Source organism: Vanacampus margaritifer, chromosome 7 (genome assembly GCF_051991255.1).
Source record: "Vanacampus margaritifer isolate UIUO_Vmar chromosome 7, RoL_Vmar_1.0, whole genome shotgun sequence".
NCBI classification, from domain to species: Eukaryota; Metazoa; Chordata; class Actinopteri; order Syngnathiformes; family Syngnathidae; genus Vanacampus; species Vanacampus margaritifer.
Genome location: NC_135438.1, coordinates 6,450,525 through 6,467,266, shown reverse-complemented (window position 1 = coordinate 6,467,266; position 16,742 = coordinate 6,450,525). Strand labels below are relative to the sequence as shown.

General features: G+C 38.9%; 1 protein-coding gene across 6 annotated transcripts in view; it reads left to right on the top strand.

The window, feature by feature from the left end:
• Nucleotides 1-1,775: 1,775 nt before the first annotated feature.
• Nucleotides 1,776-16,742, top strand: part of npnta (nephronectin a) — a 49,462-nt gene continuing 34,495 nt past the window's right edge. For 3 of the 6 annotated variants that reach the window (XM_077571308.1, XM_077571305.1, XM_077571304.1), the window contains exons 1-3: nucleotides 1,776-2,044; nucleotides 8,624-8,724; nucleotides 14,877-14,927. In XM_077571308.1, coding sequence (XP_077427434.1) covers nucleotides 1,971-2,044; nucleotides 8,624-8,724; nucleotides 14,877-14,927 — 226 coding nt within the window. In that variant the 5' untranslated portion in view covers nucleotides 1,776-1,970. The remainder of the gene's footprint in view (nucleotides 2,045-8,623; nucleotides 8,725-14,876; nucleotides 14,928-16,742) is intronic. The other 3 variants (XM_077571309.1, XM_077571307.1, XM_077571306.1) reach the window with 1 other exon arrangement.

The following is a 16,742-nucleotide window of genomic DNA, read 5'->3' as shown; positions in this document are numbered from 1 at the left end:
AAAACAGCTGGGAGTGAAGAGGATTGCTTCAGTGAAAATGGCTTGGAGTGAATGCTCAAAAGTCCAGTGTTTTTTTTTTTTTTTTCGCTTTTCACATTTTGTGTGTAGTCATGCAACTCGCTAACATAGCACTATTAAAAAACGACATCCTTTCCTACATCCGGCTTTGCACTGAAATCAACCAAGAGTTGACGTAGGTTTAGCCTTACCATGCTAACTAACCAACACGTTACATAAAGTACGCAGGCACGAGAGTCCCAAGATCACAATAAGCATCAACTTCAAAATTGTTTTAAAATTCTAGTTCACAATTATTTTAATGAGTATATTTCTGGCCTGGTCTGTATGAATTAGGTTAATCAGGATGCAACTCTTGTGTGTATCTTCTATTGTTTGCTGAAGCCCAAATTCTAAAAAGACCCCAAAACAAAACCTCCCCCCTGGAGGCTTCATTATAAAGGAAGCATTCACCCAAATACGGTACCAACAATATTTCCTCACTTTTCCCTGCGAGAGTTGAAATCAAGGGCTGATCCAAAATAGCCAGTACATAGCATGGCACTGATTTGGAGTTTGACAAAATAATCATTGTAATGAGGTTTGCACCAGAAATGTCAATCAGCCCATTTTGAACCGGCGAGCTGATGAATTGCGTTGGTTGGTTGAATAAATCACAATCCACATTGAGTCTGGCCTCATGATGAGATGTCTCATTATACGCAAATGGCATTTCTGGATTTATAGTCACACGTGTCATATGTTTCAAATGACTGGAGCGAGCGTCAGCCAGGAGAACCTTTCAGCTCCATTACTGACACTCGCTTTCTTTCCCCCTCTAAAAGTGAATAGAGAATGCAGCTATTCATGTTGTCGGTTTTTTCTTATTACCTGAAAAAAAAAGATTAAAAAACTCATAGAATTACTGGAAATGTATCTCTTTTTTTGTGATTTTGTTATAACATAAAAAAAAAAAAAATCACATCAACTTACATCTTTTTTTGGTGTTTGTTTTAATAATCGTAAGTCTAGTAATTGCTAATTATATTACACGCCAATTTGGGAGAAGTGAAGTCACCGGCGGCTATTTTACATTGCCACTCACCAACGTAGCCTACCTTGAATACACTGAATTGTCGGTGGCCCATCAGCAAAAAAATAAATTAAATAAAAATTGCTATGAAATGTAAACCTAATGTTGTGAGTCACACTTCACAATATTACGATAATATAACTTAAACGGTGGATGCAAAGAAGGGATTTTTGCACTTTAGAGGCTCTCATTACTCCATACAGGGCTTCTCGCATAAAACACATAAAATAGCAGAAGTTGTCGTGGCAACGTAAGATGGCTGCCCTCTGCCTTTTTTTGGCTGATGGGAGCCCATGTACCAATAGTGGTGCCACAATTTGAAAGTCACCTGCTATTTTGCTCATTAAAAATAATGTTACTTTAAACATAAAAAAGTGGTGTTTTGTGCTGGAATGAATTAATAGCATTGCCATTCATATCAATAGGAAAAGTTTATTCACGGTAAGAATAATTTAGGCACCATTGTATTGTATTGTATTTTTATTTTATTTTATTTTGACAAAGAAAATTGACCAACTAATAATCTACTAAACAATTCAAATTCTTGAATTTATTTCGTAGCAACGGTAGCAGGTCTACCTGGGTGGGCCGCACGCGCGCGACGGTGGCGCCTTGCTCGTGACGTCACTCTTAAAGCGACATGCGCACGCACGCCGGCCGCTTTATAAGGTGTGACTGCCTCAACTTGTGAGGAAGAGGAGGGCGAGAGAGAGACACACACACCGAAGGAGACAGCGAGAGAAAGGGGGAGCAGCCTGTGCGCTCTCTCCCCCCCACCCCACGCTCCACACACTCGGATATAACGCACATGAACACACAAGGCGTGCGGTTCTCAGAGCACCGAATCTTGAGGACGGACTAGCGAGCGGGACGAGGCGCAATGGACTCCTGGATAAAGTTCATCTTCATGGTCGCCACCCTCTGCTGTGGAGCCCGAGCGGAGTTTGACGGAAGGTACGTGCACGTTTTTGCATCTCGCACTTGTTTTGATGGGCTTTTTTTTTTTTTTTAATGTTCGGAAACACTCGTTTTTGATGTGATACGGCCGGTGTGAGGAGTCCGAACTAGTTGCGTTATTGACTTGACGCACTTGAATGCGCCTTTTATGTATTTCGAATTTTCGATGTAAGTAGAAACACATACTATATAGATTAGTTTTTTTGCTTGTTTGTTTTTAGTTTTTTTTTGTTCTTAAATCATAACCTGGACGGTGTTATGTTGGGGATTTAATTCTGAGCTAATCGGAGAACTATTGCACCTGAACGTATCATTTGTGTCCACTTCGTTACATTCATTAGGATTTATTGATCGATTTCAGCTGAATGCATTTACTTATCATACATTATATCGCATGCTTTTTAAACTTATGGGCAAGTAGAAAGACAGACTGCACAACTACCACGTGTTTCACCTGACATTGCAGTGTTGTTGTTTTTATCATGTTGTTTTGCACTATATTGGTTACTATGGACTTTTGAGGAAAGACAATAAATATTGAACTTGAATATATCATTTTTGTCTGCTGAGTTCCATGCGTTTGTATTCATGGGCAAAGAGAGAATTGTATCTCACCTGACATTTGAATGTTAGGTTTTACCAAAATAAGGTTTTATATTGTATCATTCTGTAATTAATGCTAATTAGCCTATTTGAACCGAAGTAGCGCAGTGATCACAGAAATGTTTGCATATTTGTTCATTCAGTTGAATGCAATTGTTTCTATGGCAAAATAGAAAATGAATCACGGTAGACAACCACCTCCTCAGGATTGAAGTGGTTTAATATAGCATGTACTATTGACCGTGCTTTTAAAAATGTTGTTTTAAACTACAGTGAAAATCATGTGATTTTGGTGGCAGAACGGATGCTTTTATAAGATAGTTTTTGTATGCACCAGGCATCTAATGTTATTAATTAAAACAATAAGTGAAGTGAAGTGATTATAGAACAATATATAGTTATGCACTGAAGTTTCTCTTCTTCTTTTTTTTTTATCCCCAAAAATTTACATTCCACTGCTTTGTGGCTGAATTTTATTCTGTGCATAACAAATGCATCATTCAAATTCCTGTTAAGGAACTCCACAATTGTCAACATCGAGCAGTGACAGCACAGGAGTAAACATCCAACCATGCTTTTTTTTTTAAAAAAAATTTATTATTATTTTTACCGCTTCTCCTTATTCGGTTTACGGGTGAGCTGGAGCCTTATGCTAGCTGTCGGGTGAGAGTCGGAATACACCCCGAACTCGTCGTCGGACCATCGTAGGGCACAAACAAGCATTCACGCTTCTGGACAATTTAGAGTTGAGTCTTCTTCAATAACCCGAACATGGATGTTTTTCCAAAGTGGAAGGAAGCTGTGGGGTCTCCTGACCAGTGACTGACTGGTGGTGACCAGTCCAGGATTTTCTCCTAAAGCCATCTTGGAAATGCTTCAGCTCTCTGTGATAATGAAAGTCCAAGCACAGTATGAGAAATAGATAGATTCATGTTCTATAGCATTTGGTTGGCGTGGGCTGACCCTTGCGGTCTGCAATTGTTCAGATGATTTCATGATGGACACATTCCGATGGTATAATATATGTGAGCAATTTTTTTGTGGTATCACAGTATTAAAATGACTGCTCTAAAATAACCTTTTTTTTAAAAAATACTTGAGTAAATAAAAATGTATTTATTTTTTCACATTGAATAAAAAAAAAATTGGATGAAATTTTGAAGAGAAACATGCACCATGTTAAGTTTAAATAAATGCACTAAATGTTGACATTCTTCTTCTGTTTTAATTATTTTTGGTGTGTGACAGTGTCCTGTCAATGGTGAGCTATTTTTTTTAGAACAGATCTGTGAGCTACTCTTGTTGTCCTTGGGACTAACTAGTACCCGCTGGCACCATTTTTTAAAATTATTATTACTATTTTGTTTTAGGAAAATGTACATTAGTCAACAGAGCAAAAAGGCATCCATGTTTGCTACAGTACACCATCAAACTGGTAATCAGCCCATGTCTAGACACACTTCGAATGTAGCATATTTAAACCATATTTATTGTCTATGCCAGGGATGGTGAATTTAAACAATGGAGGAGGCCACAGTTTTTCGTCAGTACTAGTAAATGCTCAAATACAGGTTACTTCTCCACTAAAAAGTCTTGTAAAGTTTTAGGCGCAAAGGACGCTCTTGCATGAAAAATTTCCATCGACTCATTGCACAAAACTGCAAATCAACATGAAGTGCAAGAACTCATTTTGCCAAGGATTTTACAAAAATCAACTTTTTAACTCATTCACTGCCATTGACTGCTATAGACGTCAAAAATTCTTTTGTTTGTAGTTTCACATTTTTTCACCCTTTTGTTAACAAGAGTATGAAAACCTAGAATTTTTTTATCGTACATTTAGAACAGATATAACATTTGCGGTTAATTGTGTTAACTATTGAAGTCATGCGATTAATTACAATTAAAAATTGTAATCGTCTGACGCCCCTAATTTTGAATAATCTTTTCTTTTTTTAATTAGGGGCATCAGGCGATAACTAACTTTTATATCTATTCTAAATATACAGTTAAAAAAAAAAAAAAATTCTAGGTTTTCATATTCTTGTTAACAAAAGTGGCGCAGTGGCGAAGCAACAACAACAACAACCCGGTGCAGATGCCGTCGTTCATGTCCCGACACGAAGAGTGTTGGCGCAGGCGTGGAGGACGCCTGCAACGCATCCTAAAGAATGCGCGTGACCGAGATCGCCGTCTGCTTCTGTAAAGAAAAAAGAAAAAGAGAATTCTGCAGAAATGGATGATGATGATGTAGATGTATGTTTGTGAGACGAACGAGCTATTTCATTTTCACAATTCAAAGGTTATTAAACTTTTTCTTGCTAACCAAAACATAAGCACCCCTCAAAGTAATCTTTCAGTTTCTTTAAAAAATGGCAGATTCTTGCTGTTTTTTTTTTTTTTTTTTATTGTTAAACCAGTTGTCCATCAAGTCAGGCTTTATTATTGACCCCCCATCCCCCCACCCCCCCTGCTCCTCACTCTTCATTCTTTCTTTACATGCACACATTTACAACCATCAAACGAGGTGCTCTAAATCGACAATTGAGCTTCGTAACCAAAGAATGCGCTCAAGTTATTATATGGTGGGGTTGGGCCAAGATGCATCACATGAACCCCCCCCCCCCCCCAAAAAAAAAAAAAAAAAACAATCAGGAAAACTGACATGGGCAAGAACATTTCATGATGTTGTTGCTATGTTTATTGTTCTCATAGAAACTTTACCAAAGCAGACTTCTAGATGTGATCGGATTAAGCCAGTGAAGCAGCATGTGGCTCATTAGTTATTTCCGTAGGTTTGCAATAACGAAGCATCAGAAGGCCTCGTTTGCTCCATTCCGTGCGTCTTCTCTTTTTAGCCAGAAATGAACAGTGTGTGTTTATTTTTTGTTGCAGTTGAGAAAGTAAATACAATACATCATCTTCAGCTTAAGACTTATTAAAAATGTAAATACGATGTGGAAGTGAGGGAACGGCATAGGACGCATTGTAATTAATGTCCGTCTGTCATATTACTTCCGACACATCATCCATAATCACCATGGCGACCGGCGGCATAATAGCACTGTAATGATCATTCACGTACGTGGCCATATTGTACGTTATTGACGCGGAGGCTGATTGAGCGCTTTGTCGGCATCCTCATAATTTGCCCTCCTTTACGGCTCACATCTGATATGAATTCATCAAGAGTACATCCCCACCTCCTGAGTGTGTGTGTGGGGTGGTTTGCGGAGCCATTTATTACCTGCTCTCCCTGGCTTATTGCCTTTTTGGAGAGCGCTCCTAACAGGCTTATCCTCACGGCCCTGAAGGGTCCTTCACGGCCCACATCATTTTGCTCAGGCGCACACACGTACGCAGACAAAAAAAAAAAGAAGGAAAAAAAGCGCGGCTTTCTATTCCACCCCAGGCAGCGGTGACAGCTGATTTCCTGTCTTGTAGTGTAGCCCAGCATCAACTCTGCAGCAATAAGGCGACCAAGTTGACTCCCGCCGGGTGATACTGTTGTCTGTGTACGGCGGCTTTCCGGGACGCAGAGTGATTATGCAAAAAAAGGAGCCATTAGTACGTTGAGGCTTGAGAGGCAGCGTGAGCCCCCCCAAAAATAGTCTTGACTCTGAAGCTGAATGAAAAGACCAAAAACAAGGGAGAATACAGTGAAATCTTAAAGAGCCCTTTTTTTTTTCACCCAATTAGAATCGTACAGTGAAATGAAATGAAAAACAAGCCCCTATGGCACCTAAAAATGTTTGGGTCAAAAATAACCCAAATTGGGTCAAAATGGACTGACTCAAATTTTTGAGTTATTAAACAAATTAAATTAACAAAATTGTTGAATACAAATAATTAAAAAAAATAATCCACAAAGCAATCTTTTTTTTTTTTTTTTGGGGCTTGTTTTGTGGGTTATTCATTTAATCCAACTTTTTGGGTTAGTTGAATAATCCAACTGATTTTGGTAGAAAATGAACTGACCCAATTTTTTAAAATATTTAAACCAAAATGTCACGTCAAATTAAATAACCCACAAAACAACCCAGTTTGTTGATTTTTTTATTTTATTTTATTTATTTTTGGTTTTGTTACTCATTTGACCCAACTTTTTGCTTAAATTGAATAACCCATATGAATTGGGTCGAAAATGAACCGACCCAACTTTTTGAATTATTTAACCCAGAAAGTTGGGTAAAATTAAATTAATAACCCATAAAGCAACCCAATCTTTGGGGTATTTTGTGGGTTATTCATTTGACCCAACTTAATGGGTTATGGGAACAACTTTTTTTTCTTTTTCTTTTTTTTTACCCCATTTGGGTTATTATTGACCCAACTTTTTTTTTAGTGTGTAGTTAATCCTTTTTAGATACTCACTTAGTTTAAGTCTCAGGAGATTTGAGGGGGCATTGGAGGATTGTTTTGTCATTAAAGGTGTCGTACCATCAAAACCCCGCCGCCGTCACTTTTCATCCTACAGTTTTTTTGTTTTGTTGTTTTTTGTTCTCGAGCGACATGATTGGCAGGAGGGCATACTTAAGGGGCTCTCATTAGCATTTCATCATGTCGCCATGAAGGCACTAACGGGCCTCCCGAATGCTGAGTGACAGTCGCACTTGGCTGCAAGGCACAAACAAAGCGGCTTTTGTCTTCCGGAGCTATATAAAGACGATCTGGTGGCGGATTAGCGTTAGCCCGCCAAGTGCTGTATGCTTTTGCATCATGCAGTGGAACCTCAAAAATCAAAAAAGATGCCTCTTGAAGTCAGACATCATCATGTCCTGCTATACTGCATCACAGTGAGCACGTTTGCTTTTCTTGACATCACTGACAAAAAATGTTTGCCTGCACGCGGCTCTGTTCTGGCTACTCAGTAAAATATGGTTAAAGTGGGTAATAATCATAAAAGAAAGAATAGAATGTCAGCTGAAAAGAGGCAGTCTTGCGATCTCTTTACAACTATTTATGACACCACTCGAGTTATCCTCCTCAGCTTCAGGCGGGGAAGTGCAATTAATCAAAATTCAATTACAATTTCAATTATTACACTCCAAAATTACAAAATTGGCATCATCGTAAACAAAAATAAAAGATTGTTAATACTAATTTTGAGTTGTTCAAATGTATATATTTGCACCTTTAAATTTTAAAATAACCATTTTAATCAATCTTGTTTGGTCCAAAACAAACTTGCATAATTCTAGTGTTATTTATCTTAATATTTACGTTTAAACATTTTCTTGTTTTGTACCCAAAAAAACAAAAACAAACGATTGTCCTAATTGTGATTTCAATTATTACCAAATAATCGTGATTAATATTTTCTTCATAATCGAGCAGCCCTAGCTTCAGGTTCCGCTGGATTATTCAGGATTTATCTTGACTAAAAACTAAACTATCTGGCAGTGCAATCTTAAACCCAACATGTTTTTGTCATCGTTTATCAGGTGGGCCAGTACCGGGCCTTATTTTTTAAGGCATCGTGAACTCGTAGACAAACACATTACGGCTCAGCTTCAGAAAATAGGTGAGCCGTGATTGGTCGTTACCTGAGCAAGTGTGATTTCATCTTCAGTCGACAGTAAATGGCAAAATGGCCGTTACCTCAGATGGATAAAAAATAGAACATATTATTGTAAAGACAATTTTAGAGTTGACTTCCCCTTTAAGGCAAAAAAAAATCTGACAATCTCCTTGGCAGTAGTTGGCGCTATACTGAGAAAGAAAGATGTTCGTTCACATTTTTTTGTTATTTTATACGTCAAAAGTCATAGAGGTATCGGTCTGGAAAAAAAGTGGTATCGCTTGATATACAAATAACGGTAATGTTTTTACTGACTTTCTCTGCTTTAATAACACCCAAACCCAAAGTACCGTGAGCATCTGCCTAATGGAATAAAAGCACGGACAACCCCCGCCCGCCTTATTCCGACATCTTAATTGGCGGCAAGCTCATCATGTGGCCTGGTTTTACAGGTGGCCGCGGCAGATGGCGTCGTCCAACGGGCTGTGCCGTTACGGCGCCAGAGTGGACTGCTGCTGGGGATGGACGCGCCGATCTTGGGGTCACTGCCAGCGTGAGTGCCGGGATCATGCCTGCTGATGACATTGTTGGAGGAGGAGGAGGGGCGTGGGGGGGCTGGTGAGGTGTCAAGCTGGGTGGTTGAAAAAAAATAAAACAAAAAGGTGCTGAGGATGAAACATGAGGTGGCTTTAGCGTTATTAGTGTAGATAAAGGGCTTGTAGAAGCATGCAAATGCGCAGTGGTTTTTTGTTTTTTTTATGGAAAAAGTGCCGCTTTTCGACTGTTGGCTGTGGCTAGAGGTGGCAAAAAAATATTCACACTTTTTACAGATACAAGACACAAGAGTTGGGAAACTACGGAAGCGTAATCCATTCACTTGAGAAAAAAAAAAAAAACTCCAGTTTTTCTGACTCATTTTTTGGGGGAGCTTCTTTCTGTTCTTAATATTTTTTTTCTCTTTTACTGCATGCTTTTTCTGTCATAAAAACATAATGAAAATCAGGGGTGAATTACTCAGAAAAACAGAAAAAATATTCAGAAAAACAGTGGAATAATTATTTTTTTCAAACCGAAAAAAAATTATTCCGTAAAACAAACCAAAACCCCAAAAATATTTATTTATTTATTATTAGTATTTTACCTCTGAACTCCGAGTATGCATACTTGCTAATGACGGATACTTTCCCACATGCAATACGCTTCCGTAGAAACTTAACTGTTAGTTTACTAAAATCATGCCGACCGATTGACATGTTTGTGTACTTACCTCAACTGAGCCACTAAGTGTCCGCCATTTGCAAGTCTGCAACATGTCACTTGGAGTTCAAAAGGGCAAATAATAATAATAATAATAAATTCCTCTTTTTTTTTTTTTAATTCCTCTGTTTTCCTAAATACCCCCCCCCCCCTATTTTTCATAGTAATTTGTCCTCTTGTTTTTCTTAATATTTTTTATGGCAGAAAAAAATTCTGAAAAAAAGTAGAAGAAAAAAAACTCTTCAAGTGATTGCAACACACTTCCGTATACAAAGAGAAGGACAGGATTCAGAAAGCCTGGAAGAAAACACTTGATGGAGAAACCTTGACTGAGCAACCTCAATTGAGAGATTAATGGAAGCATCCTTGAACAGCTTGCTTGGAAGAGTAGTAATAGGAAACCTCCACGTACTGACAAAAGTCTCATTTAGTAACTTTCGCTTGGGCAATGCACAATTGTCTGACAGAATAAAGGCCTTTATGACCCAAAAAAGGTCAAATGCAGAACCTAAATTGACAATTACTGGACCATAGCAACTGCATAGCAACTGACAACTTGATCATCACAACTAGCTGCAATGCTAACATGCTAATGAACGCTGTGTGCTGTGCTGCTGCTTTGCTTGGATAGTGCTCTGCTCAACTCGTAAGCCTTTTTATACCACAGGAAATGAATGGTTTCCCAGTTGGCTAGCTAATTAATTCACTTAGCTTAGCATAGATGGACTTAACTGTCTAAAAGTGGTGGAAAAATCACTTCCTGTGGTGGGAAAAGGCTTAAAGGGTTCATAGCTTTGCATGTTTGTTGTTGTTTTATTCCAGCCCATTATTTGTGTTTTTGTTGAGTTTAATTTTTGTGTACATGGGGGGAAAATGTCACACACTGCTGTTTGTAGTCAGAGCTGGGCTCCTTGATGAATTTATGGCGGCGGGCCATCCTCTGGCTCCAAGTGTCCTTCCGGCGAACTCATCCCGCGTTTTAACATTCTTTGGTCTTTTCTTTCCATCCAGATTAATTTAAGGTCCTTCCAAGACAAATCTGCCTTTTTAATCCTCACCCTGAACCCCAAACAAAGCATGATAACGCCCCCCCCCCCCCCCCCCCCCCCTTTCTTCACATTTGGCATAGAACAGCTCTTTCTCGTGAGAATTCAGTTGGAAAGCTCTCTAAAATAAACAAACATGGTATTAGTTTGTGCGTTGTTGTCGGTATTGTCTACTCATTTCTCATGAGAACGTGTTGCTACTTATTAATAATCCTTACATCTACCCTATGAAATAGATATTACTTTATGTTATCATTGAAGAATTAACAACGCATGGATCAAGATGACTAGCCAAACAGTAGTGTGTGTGCGTGTGACCCTCCATGCTGTTCCGGAGTCGCATGTGTTCCTTATCGAGCTCATCCAACAACATAGTTCATTGAAAGGTGACAGTCGTTGAATTAAATGAGGGTAACTTCCTCGTTACTCCACTGGTCGTCGTCTGCAAAAATTTTATTTCATAGTATCTTAAGAAACTTTAAACAAAAGCTTGATGATTTTTTTTTTTTTTTTTTTTTTTAATTTGACTGCAGGATGACACATTCCACATTCCAAATGCTGTTAATAGTTCTGATCACATGACTATTAAAATAAAATAGCCACTTTTTTTTTCAAAAAATTGGAATCCATAGTTTTGAGGTCCATGCTAAAATAAACTAAAAAATTAACAATTTTTTTATTTTTTATTTTTTTATAACTTTCAAAACATTTGAGTAAAAAGTTTACAACAGGCACAAAAAACAGCTTTTAAAAACTGCTGTTTTATTGGTTTATTTACATTTCCCAAAAAGTTTAATTCAGCAAACCAACGTGCTAAAACTAAAATGATTAGTCAGTGTGACTATGGCCTGACATCCATTTACTTCAGAAATGTATTTTGTATTCCTTGGAAGTCCACAAAAGAGGGGGGAAAAAAGAGAGTAATCACGGCGGTGTGAACATGACGAGCTGCTTTCAGGTGCTGCCGACCTCCACCTCTGATGGGAGGGATTAGATGAGCTACTCGCTTCATGCAACTCATCTGCCAGGATAAAATGGATCACCTTTTTTTTCTGATTATTTCTATGAACTAAAAAGAATGGTGGAGAGAAGATTGAAAGCACAAAAGAAGTGGCGAGAACGAATCCCGAGGTGTGAGATTTAGAGGTTTAGCGCGCCGGAGACTGAGGAAGACGAGCTGACGAAATTCTTTGGCAGACTTGATCTCCGTGTTTAATGTTCAGACGCTCCGGAAGCTGCGCTTGGAGCTTCTTATTCTAACCAGCTGCCGTCGGGATCATTTGACCGCAGCGGAACTTTTTGAATGAGATTTTAGAGGAAATTATCTAGTGACTAACACAACGGGAAGCTCCAAGGCCCAACTTAATCGACGATTTGTTGGGATTCTGAGACAATTTTCCTTGTAAGAAATAACGGAAATGTTCTCCGTGTTTGCGAGGGGTTTTCTCCCGGCAGCCCGACTTTCTCCCACATTCCAAGAACATGCATGTTAGGTGAATTCAAAACTCTCGCTAGTGATGAGCTGGCGGCAGTCCAGGTTTCTCCGCCTCTCGTCCAAAGTCAGCTGTGATTGGCTGTAGCTCAGCCACCACACTAATGAGGACAAATTCTCCAAGTCAACGCCTCAAAATTACTGTGAGGTCACTTGTACACAAATGAAACATCATATGTGAGAATAGCAGAGTGGCCAGTAGATTAGATCATGCACATCATCAATCTTTTTTTTTTTTTTCTTAATGTATTTGTTATAGCGTATTGTAGATTGTTTTTAACTAAGGATGTCAAGTGATTTAATTTTTTTTTAATCGCAAATTTTATATCTGTTGTAAATGTACAATAAAATATATTTTTTCAAAATGTTCATGCTCTGAACATAAAAGTGGAAAAAAAATAATTAATAGAAATATGGCTGCATCTTTTAGTCATTGATCAGTAATTTCATAATAAATAAAAATGAGTTAAAATGAAAAGGATGTACTGTAAAAAAAAAAAAAGTGTGATATTGATTTGTGTTGGTCATTTTTCTGCCACTAGATGGCATAATTGCATTTGTAAGACATTTGTGACAGCTCAGAGCATTTTTCTTTTCATATTAAGAGCTATCTAATCTTGAACAGGAAGTTAACTTGTGAAATTCTGCACATTTTTAAACTTGACCTCAGTCCCCACAAATAATTGCATTATTATTATTAAATTTATTACTGCAAAATTTTAACGTGGACGTGTCTGCTGTGTTGCGACTGGAATTCCCCCGGTACAGGCTTTCCAAGTAAGGGGCGGTCAATAATCACGCATTAAAAAAATAGTGGCATTAAATGAACTTCAAATTAACACACAAATTTTGACATTTTAACATTTTAGAAAATTCCTTAAACCTGCCGGCGATTTGCACATTACAATGTTTGACCGTATATTTTTTCGGAAAATTTTGGCCAAATAGCAGTCGTACATCTTCTGCATCATTCCACTATAGAGTCGCATTATTTGCAATAATCCAAACCACATGGCACCCCTTTTTTTTTTTTTTTATACCGCTGGTCATGTGATCCCTTTGTTGTTGTAGCAAAAAATCAATAATGGGTCATTGCAACCACGTCCCATCCATTAATGTCACCGCATTGTTGTTGGTTACAGCAAAAGAACACCAGCAAGTCCAATATCAATACAGCGATGAATAATATTGACCCGTCTCGTTGCGGTGTAACCGCATCCGTTAGAATGAGATTAATTGTCGTCCCAGACAGTCCACGTATTGGCTTCCCGGTGGGCTCCAAAGCAACTGAGACCAGGATTTTGTTTGACTGGCTTTGTTTTGGACAAACGCAAAGATTATATTTCCACTCGGTCGGTCACTTGAGCTTTGAAAGCAGCGGGGAAAAAAAGCGATACCATTTTAGTTTCATTTTGTCGTGATAATCTGTGGGCGGCTTTCTTATCACTTCATTTTTCTCGGGTTCCGCTTTTGAAGTGTGTCTGCTCCTTGAGTTGATGCACAGAACAAATGAGCATAGCCAGATAAGTGGTAGAATAAAGCAGCATTTTTAGTTTCACTTTTGCGACCCTTTGAATTTGTCAAATAAAGAGCGATTTCAAAATAAATACCATGTACTAAAATGATGATTTATCAAAAGAGAAAATATTTCAAGGTGGATTGCCAAGTCTCGAGAGGGGTTATGAAACAAACCCCAAACATAAAACATCTGCAACAGCAATAATAAACTGGTATGCAAAAAAACAAAAAGGGCAAATCTACTTAATAATAATAACTAAATAAAAGCGGTAAAGAACGGGCCTTCGCACCACCTTCTTCTTGGCCAATCCTCGAAATGATGATCAAAGTAATTAATGCCACGTTGAAGTCATTTACCGTCGTCCATCTTTTTCGGATACCTGCTTCCGATTTGGATTCATTTAGACAACTTTCCCACTACAAGTTTTTCAGAGTACGAGTCCTGGAATTCGGTCAATATGGCCGCTTTAAACGTATATGACCGACTTACGATTCAATTTCTTGCAAAGGTCCAAGACACTTTTTCGTGTACCCACTTATGCCAATGTCTACCTAATTTCAGTTTGATCAATAAAACTGGTGTCAAAGAATAATTTGCTAATAACTTTACAAGGACAGAGCGAGTTTGGGTAGGAGGCCTGGTTTGGACCCCTAAGAATTCATACAATTAAAAAAAAAAGGTAAATTACAAATTTTTCCAGGATGTTGAGGCCCCTCAAAGGCGAATAAATATTCACCAATAACAATTTCAAGAAGGACACTGCATGGTGAGGGCACTAACAAATTGTCCTTGCTATGTAAAGTTCAACAAAGTTACATCAAGACACAATTCATTTAATTCGAAAGTGGGATTTCGCCCGTCCCATTTGCATTCATGCTACTGCCGCAGCTAACAAACTAACACATGTGACTCCAGAACTTTAAGGCAATTTTTTTGTTTATTTGAGGGGGGGGGGGGGGGTAGTCACATTTCCACTAAAGTGCAGTAGATCAGTTCACAAAGTTTCAAACGCTAAACCGACAATTTTGTCGACTTATCATTGGACTATAGCTTTCCATGCAATTGGAACTAATAATGGTTGATTATTTGATTTGATTTGAAATTTGGTTTCAAAACAAAGTGCTCCATTTGGCTACAACCAGGAGATGATATTTACGTTCAACTAATTAGCTTTCTAAAGCTGGCCCACTAGTTAAATAAAATGTAGTCAAATGCCCGTGCCTAATTGGCACCTTTTTAAAGAGAGTGTTTTGAATAGTATGACACGGATAATTTATAAGTGAACTGAACCGTTTGGTGGAACTGTGGCTTTAAAAGAGTCACTAAACCTCTCACATCACGTTCAATGCCTGCAATTGTGTTCTTGTCTGTCTTGGCTGTTTGTTTTCCAGCTCCCTTCGACTTAACTCACAGGCTAGTCGGGATAAGATGCCGGCCCCAAGGTTAGCTCCACATATTGCTTGGTCCTATGATCGCTGAGAGAAGTGTGGTGGTGGTGGTGGTGGTAGGCGGAGGGGGGGGGGGGGGGGGGTGGGGCAGATCCTCGGAATCTTTATTTATAGCTCCAAAGTCACCCCGATCACCTCGCCACTTCAACTCCTATTGGAGCGGAAGTCCTGAAGAGTCCTGGATGGCTTGACACGGAATGGTTGTGGTCATGCAGTACCAATGATATTATTCTTATAAATTTTTTTAGTCTGCAATACGTTCAGACTTTCAAATTTAGTTACAGTTGAGGTACACCGTCTTGCTCAAATGCTCAAATTTTTTTGTATATCCGGTGTAAAAAACCATAGTTTTAATTTGTCATACCCGTGAACGGTTGACATTATTATTTATCACTGTTATTTGCCATCCGCTCATTTTCTGGAGCCGAGCCCAGCTGACTTTAGACGACCATCACCCTGGACTTTGAAAGAGGAATAAAATATTTGTCCTCTTTGCGTGTTCCAAAACTTGAAGACAGATTTAATGTAAGAAAAAACACCTTTGCAAAAATGATTTTAATCTAACAGAGATCTCTGGACATCGTAACAGACTCCAATTCGTCACTTAACAGGTGGAATTCAGAGCGCCGAATGTGCCTCTTCCGCGTGTAAAATGGCTTCTTATAGTTAAAACCGACCGCCTCTCTTTCATTTGTAGACAAAACATACTCTCTGGGTACTTTTCCATGAGCGATGGCGAAAACAGAGTCAGGGGTGCGTGTTCGAAGCAGATTCTGTTCTCAAGGACCAAATGTGTTTTCCCACAGAGAAGGAACTTCTAGACCAAATAATATGTCCCAGCTTAAGGTCAAATTATACTGAGTTCAACACTACTTGCTTTACACGTCTATAAAACCTTTCAACATGGTTAATATAAAGAATTAAGACGTTAATAATGTATAACAATGGTTAATATATGAAAATAAAGAATTTAAATGTCAATAATATCTAACAACTTGTGCCAACCGCTCGCAGGACACTCATAGACAAACATTCACATTTACGCTTATATACGGTTGACCGCAAAGTCTTCAAATAGCCTAAAGAGCACGCATCGTTTTGGAGACTCCACACTGTAATGCTGGAGCAGAGTTTCGAACCCTGAACTTCAAAACTGCGACGCAGAAATGCTAACCATGACCGGACCGTGCTGCGCTGTCATCTAGAAATGGAAATAGAAGGAACGATCATCTTCAAAACCCCAAAATAGCCCCTGTTCATCCGGTATCGATCGCACGGTCACTTAACCTAATCAGGATGTTACCATAGTTAGTTGTACAAATAATGTCCAAACATTCCTCCCCGCTTCCCCCCAGCACAGTGAAAGTGTGTCACCACTTGGATGTTAGCGTTAATGGAAGGTTGGTCTTACCAGCTATGTTTGGCCTTCCAGCTGCTGAATACTTCTTTTTTTTTTTTTTTTTTTTTTTTTGTCCCCGCCATGCTTGATCGACGCTGACGGCCTCCCTGATCCCTCCGCCAGCTCCGAAACATATAAATACTCTTGGAGGCCCTGCTGATGGGCCGCCTCTGATCTGGCTTAGCATTCCTCTCCATTGAGCTAACTTGGCAGCAGAAGTTCTTTTCGTTTGACTTGCTAACGAAGCGCTTGGTTCCAGGCAGCTTTCCAATAGCACCCTGATGTTCCATTGGACGTTTCGATCACATTAACGATTCAACAGTCTTTGTGTTTGAGCAAAAATGAATTAGTGGAGCTTTGGGAGGCCACGCCCCTAAAATGCATATTTGTGTTTGTGTCCACCCTCACAC